This window comes from Rhinolophus hipposideros (assembly GCF_964194185.1).
Source record: "Rhinolophus hipposideros genome assembly, chromosome: 10".
NCBI lineage: Eukaryota > Metazoa > Chordata > Mammalia > Chiroptera > Rhinolophidae > Rhinolophus > Rhinolophus hipposideros.
In genome coordinates this window covers 38,170,330-38,186,910 of record NC_138056.1, presented here as the reverse complement: position 1 = coordinate 38,186,910, position 16,581 = coordinate 38,170,330, and the positions used below count along the sequence as shown (strand labels likewise).

Sequence of the window (16,581 nt, the reverse complement as noted above, 5' to 3'; positions counted from 1 at the left end):
GGTGACATCAGAGTGACCTCCTAACTAAAGATTTAGACCTCCTAAATGTGAATGTGGCTCAAGCTGTGAATCCCCAGTGGAGTAGAAAGGGCATGGCATGGCCTTGGCAGATCTGATGATAATCTCAGCTCTGCCACTTGCTAGCAGCTCAGTTCCCTCTTCCATAACATGAGATGGCACCTCACCTACCTAGTATGACCACTGTGAGGACAGAAGGAGAAGGATGCTAGCTAATACCTGTGAAACGTATGATGCAGGGAATGGACTCACTAAATGGTAGTGGTTGGATGATAATGATGACAATGGCAACAATGATGATGACAGTGACGAGGAAGGCACCGTCCATAGCGTTGGGTGGAGGAGTGCTGAAGGAGCGTCTACATTCTATAAGGCTGCTCTGCTTGCAGACACAGGAGGAGCAGCCCCCCCTGGTTCTTGTCTAATCTCCAGACTATTATTTTATGGATCTCTGGGTCCCGGCCCATAATCTTATTTGAATGAGCCTTGTCTTAATTTCCCCAAAAACAGAGCTTGAGGCAAGGACTTTGGTAAAGACAGTTTATGTAGCAGATGATCCAGGAAGCAGGAGGGAAGGAGAGTGATAGAGAAGGAGATGGAATCAACCTAAGATTGCATTTTGAAGTCATTGGCATCCATGTACCTCTGACACGTGTGTGGAAGGCCTTCAAGAATTATCTGCCTTCCAGAATTGTCCACTAGCGTCCACCCCTCCATAGACGGAAGATTGTCTTCAGGAGCGCTAACTTCCCCACACTCCCAGGCACTTGTTTACAGGCCAAGCGGGCCCTCAAAGCTTCAGAGAAGGCCATGAGGCAGGAAATGGAAACAAGCACAGGACACTTGAAGTAGACTCTCTCTGACGGCATCAATATGAGCTCACACCTGCCTGTCATTGTTGTGATAGAAGTCAGTGATACAAAGCACCAAAACGCAACTGCTACAGGCCAAATCTTAGTTCAAGTGTAGGCTCTTGCGACATGCTGCCTACCTGCCACATGTGATTCACAACTGCTGGAGACCCTATTTTCCCATAAGGTCTATCTTCCCCCGTCTCCACTTCCCAGGAGGGGCGACCTGCACAGTTGGTCCTTACATTCGCAGTCCTCAGACGTATTCCAGGTTCCAGAGATGTGCTGTTCGATTTGATAGCCACTAGACACATTGTGGTTATTTAAATTTAAATCAATTTAAATAAAATTTAAAATTAAGTTCCTCAGTCACACTGACCACTTGTCAATTTCAAGTGCTCAATAGCCAGCCATCTATGGCAAGTGGCGACTATATTGGACAGCGGAATATAGAACACTTCCATCTTCACAGGAAAGTTCAGTTAGACAGAGCTTCTCTAGAGTGAGCCTGCCTGGGTCCAAACCTTGGCTCTACCACTTACTAGCTGGGTAACTGAGCAAGTCATTTAACCTTTCTGTGCTTTAATTTCCTAATCTGTAAAATGGCTTGTTTCAATGATTAAGTAAATAACATATATAAAGCATATAGTAAAGTCTCACTGGGTATTATTAATTATCATTATTTCCCAGTTTCTTTTCGCAAAAGAAATTCTTTTGTGAGGCAGGCAGTTATTAAAGACCCTTCAGCCCCAATCCAAGCCCTGGGTGCCTTGGGGTTCTTCTTTGGGCTCCTAAATTATCTCCAGGCCATGTGCCTGGAGATGTCCCACCATGTGCCCCAAGTCTCAGAACAGAAATACTGCTTTAGCTACTGCTTCCCTCTCAAACTTTTTTCAACCCCCCCATCCTGACTCCAGAAGGTAGAACATGAACCCTAACTATAAGTTTGATAGGAGCTTTTACTGGCTGCTTCTGTCTGTCCACTTGGCTCATTCTGTTACCACTTACTCCTGTCAGGTGCTCCACCCACCTGACAGGCTTCTATGCCCCTGCCCAACCAAGGTTGACTACCACCCTAACCACAGTTAAGCTAACCATAACACTTGGACAGTCCAGCTATTCTCTAAGACCTGCCTAATGGACAGGTCCTGTGCATGCTGCAGTTTGCTCCAATCTCTATCTTCCCTGGTGAAATAGAATATTAATATTAAGAGTAACATTTATTGATTGTCTATTTTATAATAGGAACTGTAATATTTTCATATGGATTTCCTTCTGTAATACCCGTAACAACCCTAAAAAGTAGGTACTATTATTATTTCCATTTCACAGGTAAGAAAACTGAGTCTTAGAAATCTTAGCTTGTTTAAGGTCACACAGATACTCAGTGGTGAAAACAGGAATGTGGTGATGGCCTTAAACAATAGGAGGTCTTTTTTTTTCCCCAAGACATTTGAAAGAAGGATGGATGAATTTCAAATGTATTATGCTAACTTAAAGAAGCCAGATCTACAAGGCTACCTACAATATGAGTCAATTTATACTATATTGCAGAAAAAGGCAAAACTATAGGGACCAAAAACAGAGCAGAGGTTGCCAAGAGCTGGGGGTAGAAGAATGAGGTTGACTACAAAAGGATACATGGCAATGTTTTAGGTAATAGAACTATTCTATATCTTGATGGTGATAGTAGTAACATGACTTCATAAATTTCAAAACTCACTAAACTATACATTACAAAGGAAAAATTTTATTGAATTTAAAGTATACTTTTATTTTTAAATGGGAAATGAAACAGACAGTAACTTCCCTCAGATTAGGCCCCCAGCAATTGTCCAACTATGGGAATAGATGGGGACAAAAGTCAAAGTTTTAAAGACTTGGTGGAGTGAATGAGTTCAGATGGGAGCTCAGGATGAGATGGCAAGGATTTGAGAAAATAATTCAAAGAAAGGAAGTAGAAACAGTGAACGTAACTTTCCTGAAAAGACTGGAGGTGTAGGTACACTTTGTGGAAAGAGAGCATTGATAGAAGATTTTTTTTCACTCGGAATGAGAAAATTTGAACCTCTTTACTTCAAGGAAGAAGCTCGTTAGTGAAAAAGAAATTAAAGGTGGACTTTGCCCATGTATTTACCATCACTAGCACTCTTACATTCTTTCTGAATTTCCATCTGTTTTTATTTCCCTTCAGCCTGAAGAATTTCCTTTAATATTTCACATACTGCAAGTGTGCTGGTAATAAATTCACTTAGCTTTCATTTATTTAAAAACAGTGTTTTATTTCCCCCTCATTTTTGAAGGATATTTTTACAGGATATAGAACTTGAGGTGACAGTCTTCTATTTCATTTAGAACTTTAGTGGTGTCATTTCTTTTTCTTTTTTTTTCTTTTTTCATTTAAGAGGCTCCCTTTATTTTATTTTATGTTTTTTTGAGGATTATGTTTTCATTTTTATTAAATTTATTGGGGCTACATTGGTTAGTAAAATTATACAGGTTTCAAGTGTACGATTCTATAATCCATCATCTATATATTGCATTGTGTGTTCATCACCCAGAGTCAGTTCTCCTTCCATCGCCATATATTTAACTCCCTTTATCCTCTTCTACTACTTCCATTCCCCCTTACCCTCTGGTAACCACTGAACTGTTGTCTGTGTCTATGATTTTTGTTTATTTGTTGCTTTCAGTTTTATATCTTATATATGAGTGAAGTTATATGGTTCTTGACTTTTTCTGTCTGACTTGTTTTGCTTAGCACAATAATCTCGAGATTCGTCCATGTTGTCACAAATGGCAGTATTTCATCTTTTCTTATGGACAAGTAATATTCCATTTTATATATGTATCACACCTTCTTTATCCTATCATCTATCCAAGGACACTTTGGTTGTTTCCATGTCTTGGCCACTGTGAATAATGCTGAAAAATCTGAAACCATCTGTTAAGATATATGTACCCTTATGTTCATTGCTTTGTCTTCTGATTTGTCTTATTTTTGAAACTAGCAGTTATTTTTACTTTTGTTTTCCTGATTGTAATCTGTCTTTTGTTTCCTCTGTCTGCTTTTAAGATTTTCTCTTTATCTCTAATTATCATCAATTTATTATGATGCGTCTAGGTATAATTTTCTTTGTTTAAATCCTGTTTGTAGTTTATTGATGTGTTTTTTCATCAAATTTGGGGAAATTTTAGACATTATTTCTTTAAATATATTTAGAATTCAATTTCTCTATCCTCTCCTTTTGGGACTCAAATTACCGCTATATTAAACTACTTATTATTGTTCTAAAGGCCACTGCAAATATAGTTCATTTTATTTCAATCTTTTTTTTCCTCTGTGCTTTATTTTGAATTGTTTCTGTCACCCTATCTTTCAGTTTGCAGACTTTTTTCTTTTGCTATGTCTTAATACAGATATTATATTTTTAAGTTCTGAACTTTTCATTGGGTTTTTAAAAGTGGTTCCTGTTTCTCAGCTGAGAGTACCCATCTGTTCACTCATTGAGTCCATCTTTTCCTTTAAGTCCTTGAACATATTGATAATAGGTGTTTTAAATTCTCATATGCTAATCCCAACATATCAGTTATCACATGAATTCTTTCTGTTGACTTTTTGTGGTTATAGGTCATATTTTCCTGCTTCTGCGTATATTACTAATTTAATTGTATAAGGGACCTTGTAGATGCTACATTGTTGAATATCTAGATTTGTTGTCTTCCTTTAAAGAGTATGAAGTTTTGATCTGACAGATGGTTTATTTACTGACAGATCTGTTTGATTTGCTTTCAAGTCTTGTTTCAACATTGATCATCCCTTCCTTATAAACACACACACACACACACACACACACAGAGAGAGAGAGCTTTGTTAGGGTAAGTGTAGAGTAGCCCTTACTATAGGGCTAAAGTAGTTTTATTCCTAAGTTGTGGCTTTTCTATGGTCTCAATTGAATGCCTAGAGTGATCAGCAAGGTCTCCCTAATATGAATGGTTGGAAGTCTGACATCTCTAGCATTGTGTGATTTCTGGAATCACCATTCAACCCTTAGCTCACCAGTAGCTATCCTCTCCCAGGCCTTGTGGAGTCTCATCTTGCACATGTGCAGCTTAGTGTTTGGTCAAAGATGTAAGAGGACTCCTATGCACATTTCTGCATTTCCTTCTTTGTGTAGCTCCCTCTTCTCTGGCATTCTTACCAGGAAATTCTATCTACCTTAGCAGCCTCAAATTCTTATCTCTACCTTCTCAGCTCAACCATATTGCCATGTTCTGCTGTGCTCCACATTCCTGCACCCAAACCAGAAAATGTCCAGGATACCTTTTGTGTTTTCCTTCTCTCAGGGATCATAGTCCTTTGCTGTCTCTTTTCCAACATCTGAAAACTGGTGCTTCATATATTTTGCCTAATTTTATAGTTATGTTCAGAGGGCTAGTCCAGTGCCATTTACTACATCAGGGTCAGAAGCAGAAGTTGTGTGAATATGTATAGATTTGGGAGTTTTCTATAGACAGGACTACCTTATTCTCTTTTCTACTTCACACTGCCTTCAAGATCAAATAAAAACTTACTGTGAAGTCATTCACATTCTTTCACGATTTGCCTAACTGACTGGCTTCATCACTGATCATCCCTTCCTTACAAATACTTTCCTACTTGTGGTTTTCCAAATGCCTCTGCTTTTTCTTATGCCCTACTTTTGTACCTACTGGTCCTTCTGCAAAAATACCCTTCTTCCTATCCCCTAACAGCCTTGCTAACTCCTATTTATCCTTCAGAATATAGCTCAGCTGCCATCTACTCCAGGAAGCCTTCTCTAATACAGTCTGTGTTAAATGTCCCCTTATTTGTTCTTTTATGTCACTCTGTTTTTGCCTTTATCAAAGTTGTATTGTACACAGCTTATTGTACTTGCCTGTTATGACCTAACCTTCATGACCTCCACCCTGTTCTCCAGACTGAACATTTCAAGGACAGGGACTCAGTTTGATTCTTCTTAGAGTCTCTATGGCATAGCACAGGTTTTAGCAAACTTTCTCTATAAAAAGCCATATAGTAAATATTTTAGGGTTTGCAGGCCAGACAGTCTCTCTGTTGTAACTCCTCAACACTGCTGTTGCAACATAAAAGCAGTCATGAACCATAAGTAAATAATATGTAAACTAAAAAAAAACTTTATTGGAACAAAAATAAGCAGTGGGCTGTAGCTTGCTGATCCCTGGCTTAGCACATAGCATATGCCTAGTGAATGTTCGTTCAATGAATTAATTAATATAATATGATATTATTATTGGAGGCCTCTGAGGAAATACAAAAGAATATAATCAATTGCATAAGTGCTAGGGTTTTCCCTGGAATGGAAAAGTGACACTTCTCTTGGAACCTTAAGAAAAACAGGCTAACTGTTAGAAAGTTGAGGAATTTCTGGCTTAATTGACAGGTCTCCCATGTAGGGTTTTTTTCCAGAAGGCCATACTGGGATGAGATCCTCAAAACAGAATGGCTTGGTCGGAGAAAGTTTCTGAAGCAGCCAAGAGCAGGAAGACCGACAAAGCAAGTACAAGCTGTGTCCTGGGTAGCACCCAGGGGCAAACCCAGAGGAGCCAAGTTCTGTAGCCAAATCTAAAGTGTCAGAAACCATACAGATTCTGGAACTGAGCCTCAGATGAGAATAACAAGGGCAGGAGGGAAGTGAGATCCAAGATGACTTTTGTGAATAGAGAGCTGACAGGCCTGCAGCATTTTTCTGTTGGTCACAGGCCACATGGTGCATGGCTGAGTCAGTGGATGGGTTGACCTTGGTTTTCTCAGAAGAGTTAAGTGACAAAGTCATCTACTAAGAGATAAAAGAAAGAGAGGAGGCTGAGACTTAGAGATTAGTGGAGCTCTGGCATTGCTAACATAGCAAATTCCATAAGGGCCCACCAGGACTCCCCAAAAAAGTTTTCCTGAGGCTAAGGTTGGATAATAGGAGGCTACAGCAAACCAGTCACCAAGGTTATAAAACATTCTCCAGTGACATGCTGTAAATGAATGTCAAGGAAATGAATGGGTGGCTTTCTGCAGGATTGGGATTGGCAGGAGAATGTAGCCACTATCAAAGCAGGCCAGGAAATCTGGGCTGTCACTGAACACATGCCCTGCACAGAACACGTCACAGAATCCATCTACTGTGCAGCATGCCTTCTGCTACACCAGACAAAAAGCCAGTCATGCTTTTTTCATCAGCAACGGCCTTTTAGGCATCATTGTGAACATCAGTAATTTAGCACCAGCAATGACAATAGAAAAAGTGTCAGAAATAAGGTTACTACACGTACATTCAGGATATGTCCCTGGAGTGACTTTTCAGACAGATACACCTGGTTGGCTCCGGTATCTCAAATGCACATGTCTCATCATTTCTTCCTCCCAGCTTCCCATCTGCCTTTTTCCCATCTGTGCCTCATCCAAGTTATTGGGAGTAAACATCTAAATCCAGAGATGTGTAGGCCAACTGAACACTGCTGGAACTAGAGAGTTCCATGCTAAGCCAAGTAGCTTTGGCCTAACCTGAGAGCTGAAGGGGTTGGCAGTGGTGTTGGTTTCTCTGCCCCTGCCCCCAAGACTGAAACCCCAGTGTTTCACCAAGGACACCCGTGGTAGCCTCCCTAAGTATTCCCTTAAGAATGCCACAAGCGTTTACCTCGTCCCCTTCTCCCCAGGCCTCCTGACACCTGGGCCTTCTCTCTCTCTCTCTTTCCTTATATCCTGCAGGATGGTGGGGCCCAGAGCTAAACTTCTCTGTGTCCCTGTTCACTGGAATCTGCTTAGCTACCTCATTCTGCAGACCCCAGACCACTAAGTACCATTCAGATAACTCTATCATGTTTTCCAGATTCAGGTCCTTGCATCTGAGATTCCTGTCATCTCTACATACCAGTTCTAAGTCCGACTGCCACCCAATCACCCAATCAGATCACCTGTGGTCCTCATGCCTTCCAGAAGCTTGTCTAGGTTTGCCCGGCCTTATTCCAATTTAATTTCACTGGCTAATATATATTAGTCTTGAGCCTTTTCTGTGTGCTAGCCACTCGTCGTTACTTCAGCCTTGGAACACCACCAGGAGGGTGGTCATGTCAATATTCCTATGTTACAAATGAAGAAACTGAAGTTGCAAGTGATTAATTGACTTAGTCCATCTAGAAAGTTTCAGAACTGAGATTAGAACACCTGTTACTCTAATCCAAACACCAGAGTTTTAACTACTTCACCAAACCACCTCCCAAAGACTGTCCCACCTTCCCTCTCATTGGATCATACCTCTGACCCCACATCCCTGTGTCTTCTCCACCACCCTAAGTCAGACCCTACACAACTCACGCAGGAAATGTTGATGGGTATCCTATTTTGTCTTCTCGCCGTTGGCCCTCGAAGGGCTGTGTCCTGTTGGAGATGTGCAGTGTGGTGGAGAAGAGCTGGGCTGTGGCACCAGACGGACCTAACTGAATCCCAGCATCTTCATTCATCTGCTGCTGTGATTTTGGGTTAACTCATTTTACCTCTCTGCATCTGTTTCCTCGTGTGCAAAAAAATGGAAATTATGATAGTCAGTGTCAAAATCATTTTCTTTTTTGAGTGTTTTATGTGGTGGTGTTGGTCAAGTCTTGGGCGCAGTGCCCAGCACGTAATAATAGCTCCATATGTACCTATTGTGATGTCCTTCTTCCCAGAAGGAAACTCCCGTCATGTTTCCCCTTTTCCTGAGCCATTTACCACGGTGGGCACTCAGCATCCTCCACAACCTGGCCCTGGCTTTCATTTTCATCTTATCTCTTTGTCTTGTAATTCCAGTCCACCATACAGTCTCCTCCAGTTCCTGACCTCTCCGTGGGAGGTAGGGGGAAAGGCGTGTGCTCTAAGGTCAGGTGGACCTGGCTTTGAGCCCCAGCTATGCCCCTCACTAGCTCTGTGAGCTTGATATGTTCCTTAAGATCTCTGGGCCTCAATGTCCTTATCTCTAAGATGAGAATGAGGTTGTACTGAAGCTGATAGCTAGGAAAGCATTATACCTAACACTTAACAGGTGTTTAATCTCTTGCCTATTTGTTAATGGATCCTGCTCCTACTGCCCTGCCGGTCTTCCCCTCGGAGCTGCCTTCCAATGGGAAGGTTCCTTGCTCCCCCATCTTCTTCTGGATTCCTCTTGTGAATTCCCATAGGGCTTTCTGTCTGTAATCATAGAGAAACCATTGTTTGTACAGTGCTTTAACATTTTCATAGTTCTTTCCAAAACCAGCCCAATTAATTTGCACAAGCCTGAGAGTTGAGTCCAGCCTAGTCATTATTATCTCTAATTTTAAAAGATAAGCAGAGGCTCTGCAAGGTTGAATGACTGATTCATGGTCACGTTTGGAGACCTGGAGCCCAAGTCTTCTGGCCCTTGGTCCCCATGTTTTTCTCCCTGTATCATTCTGCACCTGAGTGACTGTCCCTCTGCTGAAATCATTGCCCTTTCTCATGTTGCAGATTGTTTTTCTGTGGTTGCCCGCCTCGCCCCCCCCAGGGAGGGTGCAGTCTGGTTCCTCACCCTGGCCTACTGCCCTGAAGGTATCTGTTATGTGGTTGGTCTTATTCAGTGTGTTGAAATGTGACTTAGTGTGGTTTGTTGCAATACCATTGTGGGAAACTCAGAACTGTATTGATTAGAATGTTGAACGGGTACAATGACATTTCATTCAAGAGTAAGAAACCACAAAGGTAAGCACCCCTCTCTTGAAGCACCTGCTTCTCTGCACACATGTCTTTGGACTAAATCCTTAGATCTGGGGGAATTAGCTGCTTCGTCCCCTGTGTTCTGTGTTCTTGCTTCTATAATAACCCTGACCATGCTTGATGGTAAGCAATCTGCTTATCCATCTGTTTCCCACCCCTAGGCTGTGAGTCCCTCCAGAGCAAGCCCCACATCCCATTCCTGTCAGTGTCCAAGGCCAGCCACTGCATTTGGCACATGGTTAATGGAAGTCAAGGGAATAAACAGGAAGACTGATCTGTGCCCATCTCCTAATCCCCGTGATCGTGCTTATTCTCTTATATTATTCTATATTATATATTTATTATCTCCCATACTGAATTAAAGGCAGGTTTCCTAGTTTACTGATTTTTATAGTCTACCTAACAACCAGGAAAAGAGGAAACTATAATTGTCAATTGTCTACTGTGTGCCTGTTGTGATTGCACCTGTACTGTCTCATTTTTTTCCAGAAATTAAATTTAATGCTTATAATAGGTTGATCAGGGAGGTATTATCACCCTTGACTTGCAAAGGACGGAGCTGAGACTCCGGGAAACAAGTAATTGGAATTGGACCAAGTTTACACAGCTAGTAAGTGGCAATGCCAGGGTTTGAATCCTCACCTGTTGGTTGTAAGACCAGTGCCTTTTGCTGTTGTTGTTGCTGTTTGGTGTTTGTTATTTAACACGCAGGATAACTGAGTGCATTAGCCCAGTAGGTGTCAGGAACTCTGCTGACCTCTGAGCCTTCACTTTAATTACATTGTGCCAGCCTACTCCCAAATGCTTTGAGCACATACACTGCCAGCTTCCCATTTGATTGTTTGAATGAAATACTTCAGGAAACATGTACTAATGCATCAGGCACAGTGCTAGGTGCTGGGGATACAGTGCTCAAGACAGGCTCTGTCAGGGACCTTACAGTTTAATGGGAAAATAAACATGCACCAGTGATTATAAAAGTGTCTGTGCTGGGAGGAGACAGAAGACAAGGGCTTTAGTTGGTTTAGGGTGGTCTTAGGAGGCTTCTGGGTAAATCATGGAGGCGGAATGACTTGGCCCAGCCAAGAGGAAGGAACAGCATGTGCTAAGCCACTGAGGTACAAAATCGCAGGTAGGATGCGTCTGGAACAAGGGAACATTTGAGTGGAATAACGCGTGGGGAGCAAGAGGTGCCGAAACTGCTCTCCCTGAGTTCACATCATGAACCAAAGGTCAGAACTGGCTCTCAGCTCTTTTTCCTACACAAACAGTGCTCTTGGATTAGATAACAACTAAAACAGTCCCCCACTCAGGAAGTGAGTTAGAGAAATAGCTGGCAGCATCATCTGTCTTCTCTAGAACAAGACAGATAAACATGAGGTTGTATTTCCCTGACGTGTGGGAAATAATGAGCCAGCAGTTGGGTAGACCCATGTAGTGATGTCTTCTGCTTGGGATACCCCAGGCTGCCCTCTGCAGGCCAGGAGACTGGCTTTGTGCCCATGCTCTTCATGTGCCCCCCTGGAGCAGAGGGCCCTGGGGTAGGAGGCGGCAGATGTAAACAGCTTCAGGCCCTGTTCAGAATTATTTTCTTAAGTGGTGGGGTGGAGTGGAGAGTTCTGTCCGCTCTGGGCCCTGGGGTGGTAAACTGCAAATGTCAGTGTCCACCCAGTTCAAGTTTCCCTCTTCGTTATGCCAAAAACTGTTCTTTAACTTGAGACTTTGTAACACCAACCAAAGAAGGGTAGAGAACTGAGCCAACCCTATGATGAATTGTACGTAACTTAGTAAGAAATGTATATGTATCTATGTGCATCACATGCAAAACCAAACCCAGTGTCGTGCTGGCATTAACTCTGTTCCTCTCCTTCCTCTCCCTGCGATTCTGAAAAATCTTCAGGTTCAGATCTCCTTCTGTTCTCCTCTTGTGTCATTTATTGATTCCCACCTGGATCCCACGACGGTGATCATCCCACATGATTCCCACCAAACCACTGTGTCACTGCCTCATATCCAAACTGCCTTCTCATCTTGTAACCTGGCTAGCCTGCCTGCCCCTCATCCTGGAAGGTACATAAAAGCCAGCTAAGGACAGCAGTGCTTATTCCCCAGAATTTCTAAGCCTGTTTCATGTTCAATTTCTTTACCTTTTGCTCCTTGCTGACCTCCCCGTCTCCACTCCAATGTTGCTCCCCCTAATGTATGTTTTACACTGCTGCCCAGATGATTTATCCGAAATTCAAATGCAATAATGTCATTCCCCTACTCAGAACCCTTTCAAATGACATCCAAACTCCTGAAGTATTTAGACCAAGGCCATCCATGAGCAGCCTACCTCCCTGCCATCGTTTCCTACCTCTCCCCTTGAGAATTTGTGACATAGCAATGCTAAATTACTTATGGCTCCTCAAACACACAATGTTATTTAATGTTTCTGAGTCTGCCAGAAATAGCCTTTTCTCTCTAGTCTGTCTTACAAATCTGAACAGCCTTTAAAATTCTCGCAGCTGTGCCTTTCTCTGAAACCCTCCCAGACAGAAGTCACCATTCTCGGTTGCTTCTGCATCTTGTTCAGGGACCTACCATTGCTCTGTCTGCTTAGTCCCAAGACTTATTTGTTTACAGGGACTGTCATTCATCACTGAAAAGCAGTGGGCCTCACACAGGGCAGTTGCTCAGCCAGCAAGTTGAATCACTGTCCAATTACACCTCCTCCCCATCATTTAAGGGACTTGAGTTTTAGCCACAGCCACACTGATACCTGCGTCCCAATTGGCTTTTCCAGGTCGGGCCAATCACTGGTCTGCGATCATTGGCGGATCCCACTCCAAGAACTACGTGCTCTGGGAATACGGAGGATATGCCAGCGAAGGTGTTAAACAAGTTGCAGAGCTGGGCTCACCAGTGAAAATGGAGGAAGAAATTCGACAACAGGTAAGAAAAACAATCACTGAATGACCCAAAACCAGAAATGCAGTCAAAGCATCCTTTCTATTTCTTTCACAGGAGTTTGAAATTTATAGTACAATGTGCTGGAAAATCGGTACCAAAGGAAGCAGAATCAATTTGCTGAGTCTGGAGGGTTTATGTTGAGAGCAGAGGCACTGATGCCTGTCTTGTTGACTTAGATCTTCCTTGACTGCATTTGTGTTTCCTCCAGTTTGGGCTAAAAGCTGCTGCTGTGGCCACATTGTTGGGATGCCACATCCCTGGTCTCCTGAGAGTCAATGTGGTGGATTATGGTTTGCTTCCTATGATCCTTGAGAGGGTCAGGGAGTGACATCACAATTGGCTAAACCAAAATCACCATTTCTACAAAGAAACACTTATGTACCATCATGTGCTCTTGCGACTATGTCTTGAGGTGTTTCATGAATTAGTCAGCCATTAGTTATAATCTTTAGAGACTGAAGCTTCTGTATGTTCCATGTGCCATGTCAGGTGGGTCCAGGAGCTGTGCTATTACCTAGGTCCCCACTCGTACCACTGAGGGATAAAGAAGTAGCCTGTCTCTCTTTTTTATTTATTTGACTGATAGTACCACATCCCTCATCAAAGGCTCTAGAAAGAGGCTGATGAGTTATCTTGGAGGAAGAGCTTTTCTATGGCCATGCACAGGCTGCACTGTGGAGAGGACAGGGTCCAGCTTTGGCCATCACTACCCACAAAAGCCCTTTGAGCCAAACAGAGCTCGATGGGCAGCCACGTCTCACTGCCCACAGTCACTCAGGAGAGAGCAAAGAAAGAGCAAACTGTGCTTGGGATGTGGTCACTTCACAACACAGGTCGCTCTGAGGTTGCCCCATGTCTCCTGAGACGATGCAGGAGGCCCTGAAAACACTGGGCTGTGTCTCACGATGTGTGTGGACCCAGAGGCCTAAGCAGTGCAGGAGGGTGAGCACAGCTGCAGCACTCCCCTTGAGGTCTAACATCTGGACTCTTAGCCCCCTAACTGAATAATGCAACAAAGGTCACGCAGACTCTTACTATAATCCCCTGAGGAATCCTTTTGGACCAAAGTCCAAAAATGTCCAGGAATTAGCTTATGTTTCTTATGAATATGATTTAAAGTCTTTCCTCCATTCTTGGGGACAAAAAGTTTAACTAGATGTTTTAAGATTGCATGTTATTCATCACAAGTCTATCTGGCCAACGACTTAGTGTTTCTCTGACTCTGGCTGCCATGCCTTATAACTGGCATCACTCCTTCAGGCTACAGCACAGCCACGTACACCTGCAAAGTCATGGAGGGCTCCATGATGGCCGTACCTGTTCAACCTGTCATGGGGGTGGGGGGCAAATTCCTTGTTCAGGATCCTGAGGGTCCATGTTTCTGATTCTCAAGCTTGGAATTATGATACACTGGCCTGTCAAGTTCTGTTGTGTGGTATAGTGAAAACTATTTGTTATAAATAATGGTTGAAATACTAAAGTTTGCAAATAAAGTAGATCAAGGGCAAGGGCATCTTCATAATAATGCTAGTCTCACCCCTTGGCTACTTTGAGAGGTTTTTGGAGGGAAGGGAAACTTGTATGAATTGTGAGACCACATTGTGCTGATACACATTTTGTGTCATATGTCATACCAGTAAAACGGTTGATAACTGATGGATGCGGCCCCTCAGCCTTAGAATGTCCTCATTAGGAAAACATTCTTTGCGTGATATGTTCTTAATCAGCACATGTAGGATTAGCTTCTGTACCACACAAGCAATGTCTGCCTACCTCAGGCTAGTGTTCCTGATATTAAGTCATAGTAAGAAGTTTAATTATAAGTACTGTACATGGGAGGTAGAAATCCCTGTGAGAATATCTCAGTGTCTGTCACTGCCTTTCAGCCCCCCCCCCCCCCGGGTATACTGGACATGGAATTTTAGCTCTCACATCTAGTTTGAGAAGACAATGTATTATCAGTTTTACAGATAAAGAAACTGCAGCAGTCAATAGCAAGAGAATACTAGAACTTGAATTCAAGTCTGTCTGGCTCCAAACCCTGTACACAGACCTTACCAGGTATAAAATTTGCAGGTCCTTTTGCAAACGTGGGGTGCCTTGTTCTAAGCTTGTTAAGAATTGCAAGATGTTGACGCTGTGTATTTCACAGCGCGGGGCCCTGAAGGTCTGCAAGTCGCACACCCGTAAAGCCAGCCCTGCCCATCCACCTTCCCTGCCTCACACAACTGCCTAATGGATAAACTCTCTCACCAGCCTCTGAAGTAAGCCCTGTTTCCAGAGCTCCACTAACAACATATTGAGCTCCCTGGCTCCTAGAAAAGTCAGTTGGATAGAGTGATTTCGGGATCCCTTCACTTCCCAACAATTCATGGTTCTAAATATTGTTCCTGCAAGCAGCCAATTTCTTATATTTTTATGTAAGTCAGGTGAGAAACAACATAAAAAGGAGCAAGAATGTGCATCCTCCTAGAATATAAAAGTGTCCTCTGAATAACCGGGGAACTTGTTAGAACACATCTACAAACAAACTACTGTGTTCAGTATTCTCAGCCTTTAATACCTTATATCCTATGAATCACTTTATCAAAGAACCTGAGTCCAACCAGGATAAAAATAAAAAGCCCTCTTTTCCCAAGAAAGACATTTATATGCTTACCAGCATTCTCTTATTAAAGACTTATCGCTCACTGCAAGTTTCAAGGGCATTAAAAATCACAGTAAATATTGTTAGAGGTAAATCTTATGCTAATGGTTTTCAAACAAATGAAGAAAATAATAATCCCATTAGTAGTGGAAAATTGAAATAATGTTGAGTATAAATTTTACTGTTACTCTAAGTGCTGAACACCAAGAAAATTAATGAAAAATTACAGTAGCATTATTGGCAATAATGACATTATTGGCAATAATAGTGGCTGAGGAGTGTGGGGGAAGGGCACAATGACATTTCTTAGAAGGGAGGCAGAGGCCAATGTCCCCCTGTGGGGACCATGGATTAGTTTGGCAGGTCACACACGGGCAATGCAAGGCAGGTAGAGGCAGTAGGAAATGGTGGACCACACTTGCACGTAGACCCTGAATAGAAAGTGAGCTGATGTGTACTCATTATTATGAAATTAAACATGTCTAATTGCTTCTTTCAGATTATTCTATTATCTCAGAGTCTTAGGGACAAATGTTCCTTTGAATTGAACTTGCTTGCTCGCACTCTCCATCACTAGTTTCCTCCTTTGGTTTTTGGATTGTTCACTCATCTCTAGCAGTATTTTTCTGTTTTTCCAACATCCTCTGTGCTCAAGTTGTGGTGACATCTTGTATCTTCGTATTGTCCACCTGAGTCTTTATGTCGTTTCTCAGCTTGGAGTTTCCCACTGCATGGCCAGTGTAAATAAGGACTGTGCGCTTATACATGGGAAAAGCTGGGCCTTCCATTTCTTGAAGGGAATTTTCACTCAGGGGCTGGGGCCGAGGGCAAGCTTTATTGCTACCTTACTGGGTGGCTGATGGAGGATTTTCTCATGCCCTGGTCATAAACAGGGCAGCCCTTCAAATGTGCAGCTTGATATAGGAGTGTCTTCCCACACCTCACCTCACATCAGCTTAAGACCTGCCCTTCTCTCCTAGCATGGCCCCTCCATCTCTATCCCCTGGGGCCTGTGTCTTGGTCCACAGATTAGACAGGTCACCGTGCACCAGCTCCTGCTCACTGTTCTGGAGTAGGCTTTCCTCCCCATTTCTGGCATCTAGGAATTTTCTAAACTTAGTTACATATTGTTAAAAATGCGTCTCGTTATATTTTGACTAGCATTTCTATGTGCTTGTAGCAGGAGGGAGAACCTTTTGCAACCTCTCAGTCTTTCATGTTTCCGGTGTCCACCTGATACCTACAGCACCTAGTTCGTAGTAGGTGCTCAACAAATATCTGAATTAATTGACAAGTGAGCCATGAATGTCACTTGAATAAAACCATGAGCTGTGAATGGCTACTCACTCATGAAA

General features: G+C 42.7%; 1 protein-coding gene across 1 annotated transcript in view; it reads left to right on the top strand.

The window, feature by feature from the left end:
- SPON1 (spondin 1) overlaps positions 1-16,581 on the top strand; it is a 226,057-nt gene that overhangs the window by 112,360 nt on the left and 97,116 nt on the right. Inside the window, exon 6 of the mRNA XM_081062697.1 lies at positions 12,413-12,561. Within this exon, the coding sequence (XP_080918823.1) occupies positions 12,413-12,561 (149 nt within the window). The remainder of the gene's footprint in view (positions 1-12,412; positions 12,562-16,581) is intronic.